The sequence below is a fragment of the Electrona antarctica genome, assembly GCF_951216825.1.
Source record: "Electrona antarctica genome assembly, chromosome: 13".
In the NCBI taxonomy this organism is placed as follows: domain Eukaryota; kingdom Metazoa; phylum Chordata; class Actinopteri; order Myctophiformes; family Myctophidae; genus Electrona; species Electrona antarctica.
The window spans coordinates 6765789-6771788 of record NC_136794.1 but is presented as its reverse complement, the minus strand read 5'-3'; the positions used below and the strand labels follow the sequence as shown (position 1 = coordinate 6771788).

General features: G+C 44.8%; 1 protein-coding gene across 1 annotated transcript; it reads right to left on the bottom strand.

Annotated features, from left to right (window-relative positions):
- Nucleotides 1-235: 235 nt before the first annotated feature.
- nxpe3 (neurexophilin and PC-esterase domain family, member 3) lies at nt 236-3459 on the bottom strand. The gene is made up of 5 exons (XM_079518203.1): nt 3287-3459; nt 2021-2802; nt 1849-1919; nt 1543-1764; nt 236-1278 (listed from the first exon to the last, which is right to left on the bottom strand). Exons 1-5 carry the CDS (start codon nt 3434-3436, stop codon nt 722-724), a joined length of 1782 nt encoding a protein of 593 aa, XP_079374329.1. The 5' UTR covers nt 3437-3459; the 3' UTR covers nt 236-721.
- Between the last annotated feature and the right edge of the window lie 2541 nt (nt 3460-6000).

Sequence of the window (6000 nt, the reverse complement as noted above, 5' to 3'; positions counted from 1 at the left end):
TACTATAAAGTGTGCTGACCATATAAGGAGTTCCTCCCTGTCCCCAGTGAGCCCCTGGGGTCAAAAAACCTTAGTTTCGGTTTGGGCTTTGGGTGGCAAAGCCTTCATCCAATCAGGATGAGAGGGGCCTTCCTCCAATCATGATCGAGTGGGGCGGGCCTTGGTGCACGTGCTGTTGGTCTGTTGTACTTCCCCCACTGTAGAGCGTGTGCATGTGCACATCTTGTTACCGGGTGGACCGGGTATTTTTCCAAATCACCCAAATCACTGAATGCTCCTTTAAGTTATTTCACCTATTTTCTTCATATCATTGGTCCTCACTAATGGTCATGATAATATGGTGCCATTACTCTGTGTCTCAGAGGAGGGCTGTGTACAGTTCAGAAACCAGGTATCATCAATAGCACAAACACATTGTTGATGTTGACTGGCAGTGGAAATAAACCAAGCACACAATGCTTATGGTATATTTGATCAGCAGCAGTTCTTATTTGTGAAATTCCACAAACCGTTCGCAGTATGATTGGGGAATAATCATGAATGGTTGAGTTATGCTGTTGATGCCAACATCTGGTGTGTCTAGAGTACTAGATCGTAGCAGATACATTAGGCCATATTTCCCATGTACACACATTTGGGAATTCAAACTGTATCTGGTTTTCTGTAAACTCAACTTCCCTGAACAAAACATTTGTTTTATTAGGCAAGCCTCCTTTCTCTGTTAGCTCGTTTTCTTTCCCGGACAAATGTAAGACAAGAGGAGGTCTATCATGTTCTTGACAATAGCCGGTGGTGGATGGAGAGCGTGGGGGAGGTGGTGCGCTAAAGTCATCTCCCAGGCGTCCACGAGCAGGACATCCAGTCCCTTGAACATTGCCCTCAGCACCCCATCCAGCTGCAGTGAGTACCAGTCACTGTTGTACAGGCTCACCTCTGGGTCCAAGGCCTGAAGGTTGGCTGATCGGATAACCACCAGGGTCCCTGGAGCCCGGTCCAGCAACCGCACGAGTGCCTGGCGAATGTTGCGCAGCCGGCGAATGTAGACCTCCACAGGGAAGGTGCTGAAATGAGCCCATATGCTGAGGACTACTACGGTGTCGGGACCGCCGGGCAGGCCATCCAGCTCGTTGGCGATGTAGCGCAGCTCGCTGGACGAGACGGTTGTGAAGCGAATTGGCGGACCGTGGCAGCGATACTTCACAAGGATGTTGTGGGCGCTGTCCACTGCCAAGTAAGGGCCAACGTTTTTAGGACTGTGCAAGTTGAACTCCTTCAAGTCTAAAAAGTCAGAATATACTGTAAGACACATGCAGTGATGGAAAGTAACTAAGTGCATTTACTTAAGTATACATTTCGGCCAATTGAAAATATTTGTATATACTTGAAATGGGACATTTTTTTAATTCCGGACTTTTACATGTAACGGAGTAGTTCTACATTGCAGTATTGATACTTTTACTTAAGTAAAACATTTGAGTACTTTTCCCCACGTCCTAGCATTTGAGAGCGGTGCAAAATGACTCTTTGAGGTATAATGCTCACCTGGCACGAACGCATTGAGATACTCAAACCATTGTCTGACGGTGGAGTCCCCATACATGTTGATCACCTTGCCCATCAGACACTGTGTGATGGCTGACGACTCATTGAACTGGTACATTGTAACTCCACCCAGAGGTCGCCATGAGCCCTCAAAGTAATACCCAGGAGGTATTAGCTTTATGGGCTCTGGCTTCATGCTGCTGCTCTCTGCCTCTTTTTGGTCTGACATAAGGGTGCAAAATGTTCAATTAATTTACCAAACACAATATAGTAAAATAAATACTGTACATCCATATGATCTCTTACCTTTCTTCTTAGGTAGTATGGTGACTCTATCAGTCCCTGAGGCAAGGACGCGAACTTTGATATTCACACCACTGAGGGAAAAAAAAAAACCAATAATATTGGTACGGTGGAAACTGGAAAGTGAACCTGACCTGCATTGCAAGTTTTACTCATCTATTACAAAACGCCTAACCTCTGGAAGAGCAGCGCTTCTTTGTTGGAGATCAGGTGTTTCTGATAGCCACCCTTGGCATGGTTGATTCTGGTGTCGCAGCTCAGCAGTTTGGGCTTGTAGCAGTACCAGGGCTCTCCAGTGTGGGGGTCCGTGAAGTTGCACAGTGGCTGCTGGCCGGGTGGCAGGCACATGTTACACACAGTGGACTCAGACAGAAAACCTGAGCGGAACAGGCTCTTGAAGAAAACACGGTCGGGTCGTTCCTCCCTCAGCCTGCGTAGCACAGTGATGGCCTCACTTGGGTGCACCAGGGTAATCTCAACCAGGGTGGAACCCTCCCAGAGAAGAGGGAAAACAGCAGAATAGAATCCATTCCGGTGGTCCAGCACCTGACCCGCTACGCCTGCTCCCAGGTCAGGGGAGTGAAGGCGAGCCAGCAGGAAGTCTCCACCGTAGCGTTTGGGGCGGCCCTGAAAGTCATGCATTTGTATGAGAGCCTCCAGCTGGTCCCCAACGTGCCACTCTCGTCCTTCTTTAGTTGGAAGGATTGCGAAGAGGCTGTGCACAGGGTCACTTGTCTGGCGTAGTGGCACTAGGGTGGAGCGGGCAGGGGGCTCCGGCCACGCTATAGAGTCTAAGAGGTAGCGCTCCTCCAGAGTGTACTCGGGTGACGGCTTTTGGTCGAGGTGACCACAGTAGGTGTGATTGTGGTATAGGACTTGAGGCCCGTCCTGGGTAAAGGCGGAGTGAATTCTGCTCTGGAACTGGTAGAGGGTGGAAACCGTGTGACATTTCAGGTTCTGTTTGACAGAGAGAGAGAGAGAGAGAGATTGCTGACAGCAGTAAAGGTGGAGTTGTAATGTGATGATACACTGGCAACACTATTAGGGCAGCATTTTCTGGCAATGGGCAATGAAGGGCATTGGCAAATTGGAATACATGATGTTTAAAAGTTGGATTTGGAGCTATGACATAACATGTACTGCCGCTATCACTTATCTTTGCCTTCCTTTTAGTCAAAAGGTAGAAATGTTTCATAATGTTTTTTATCCACTGTAATTTAATATATTATAGGCATACACGGTATGTATTGGTCTGTTTGTTTAACAAAAAAAGACTAACTTATTGGCCTGGTATTCCAACATTTAATTCTTACAAGCCCGCCAGAAAGGGGTTGATTAATAAATTAAAAAACAATAAATCATTGGCGTGGCACAAGCGGCAGCAGCAGCATAGCCCAGCAAGTCTCCACATCTCTTTTTATCTGACGACACCTGTTCTTACCTCCAGAGTGTGAATGTTACGTAGTAGGAAGATGAGGCCTGAAAGGGCCACCAGGAGGAAGATGGGGGCATATTTGGACAGATTCCGCCACATACTGCCCCCCTTCTGTCTGCCATGCTCAGGTCCCATTTCACATTCCGCTGTCACCATGGTAACGATGGGATCATCGTGTTGTTTTCAGCACCTTTCATTTTTTACACACAAATATTGCCAATATTGACAGACAGAGACAATTATTTGAAAATCACTTAAGAGATAATCTACAAGTTTAAGAGATAATCTACAAGCTTAAGATAAAGCTGAGAGACGGATGTGATAGCTGAACCATGAATCATCTTTGGATTGTTTCCATATTTCCACACTTACATGTTTGTATTGTGTGGATGACTTGGTCTCAGTCTGGTTAAAACAAATACTTATCCCTCCGTTCTTCTGTCCACTCAATTTATCATCGAAGGTATCCACAAAAGCAACACATCAGCCCATTTTCTCAATCCTTTGCCACACCCCTCAAAGCCAGGGCAGATGATAACATGGCACCTTAGTTAAATGGTGCATTTATATAGCGCCTTTATCCAAGGCGCTTTACATAGATTGTGCATTACATTCACCCATTCACACACACATTCATACACCGATGTCGGCGGAAGCCATGCAAGGTACCAACCAGCACATCGGGAGCAATTTGTGGTTCAGTGTCTTGCCCAAGGACACTTCGACATGTAGACAGGAGGAGCCGGGATTCGAACCGCCGACCCATGGATCATTGGACGACCTGCTCTACCTCCTGAGCCACAGTCGCTGTTAGCTTATATGCCACCCTTCGGTTTAGTTATTGGGAACTCAACAATTACAATAACTTACAAATAATAGAACAAAGCTAGATGGGTTGTTTAAAGAGCAATAGATAGATTTAATTAAAAAAAGAACATTATATTTGACCAGGGTTGCTGTATAGGTGCACTGTTGACCAGGCACAGGGACTCTGATGGGGAATAACTCATAATTTAGGCCTACAATAAACCTATGGATTTGCCTATTTGTATAATGCATCTGCAATATCCAATCCCAAGACGGTTAAAGACCTAATTGTAAATATGTTATAACATTTTTGTTTTGTGCCATATAGAGACATATTATACCGGAGATACAAATGTGCAAAATATCTAGATGCACAATACAAAAATGTCCTATGGAGACATTTGGAGAAAGGTTAGACTCTAGACTAGATGACGTCACAATACTACGTCAGGGTTATCTGAGGCTGAGGGTACAAGGGTATATATAGGTTTGTGTGTAAGAGTGATGATAACCGTCATCAAACTACAAGAAAGGCAGATTTATCATCATACCAATATAAACTGGTCATGCAGAGAAAGACAAATATCCTAAGTAGTCGCCTTTGGTGGTTCGAACATCTTTATAGACTATAGCCAGCCTATCCTAATTAAGATTCAATCTTGGATTCAGGGAGAAAAGGGAACAGCTATAGACCGTCACCAGACTGACCCAATCACTGTCTTGCTGATAATCGAGTTCTGCTCTCCACTCCACTCAATAATCTAGTAGTGTTTCTGAATTAGCCTATAAACTAATATAGTTTATAGGCTAGCTAGACGTCGTCGACAGTCGACATTATAGGTCGTTACATAGACTGTGGTCAGTAAAGCGACAGTGTCGCACAATACAGAAATTATATAATACAGTTACAGTAAGTACATTATGATTTATATTCACGGATATGCTTGGGGATTGATCCACTAGTCCAGAGCTATTTCTGCTCATCTGCTGCTTTGCATGCTGACGCTATCTGCTCTGCTGCATGAACTGGGTGGATGTAGAAGATAACCATATGGTCCAGCATACCTACTATAGTCCAGCGTACGTAACGTGACTGTCACATGAATCTGATTATCATGTACTGCATGTATGTACACCAGTGAAACCACACCACACGTCTGCACTAATGCAATGTAATTATCTCTGTTAGGCTACTATATTCATTACAAATATAATACCGTTACATTATGATCAAGTCTATTTTATTTCAGTGCTGAATTAGAATGTGTGTATATATATAATGTTATTATACTTACATCATGGGTTGAGCGACTCAGCGACACCATCATATTCGTTTTTCTTCGGCGCGTGGATGAATCATTGCTGAGGCCCATCAAGTACTGGAATAACGCGTAGCTGCAACGATTACAAGGAACACGACTGTTTGACATCGGTAATCGGACAGACGTAATCTGTGTTGACCGCGGGGGTCCCTTGCAGTGATTGATCTGAGCAACATACCAAAATCCACCATCTGGAAAGATGCTTCTGCCCTACCTACTAGAACCATGTTGTAATACCCTTTGTAATGTATACACATTTTTGTTTTGGTTAGCTGCGCCCTCTAGTGGTCTGTCTCCCTGTGGTCACCAATAATACATGATAGATCGAATCCGTTAGCTAGATACGTTGCTGGTTCGCGTGTGACGTAGCCTCTTTCGGAACCCTTGATTCCCTTTTTTGTGGGATTGTAAACCAGTGGTTCCCAAACTTTTTCATGTCAAGGACCCCCAAAATGACACGTATTAGCCCGCGGACCCCCATTTGAAAAGATATGCCAAGGACCCCCCATAAGAGAATATTTTTACATCTCTAGCAGTGATTTTCAACCATTTTCATTTCAAGGGCCCCCAGTTTGACATGCAACAGGCTAC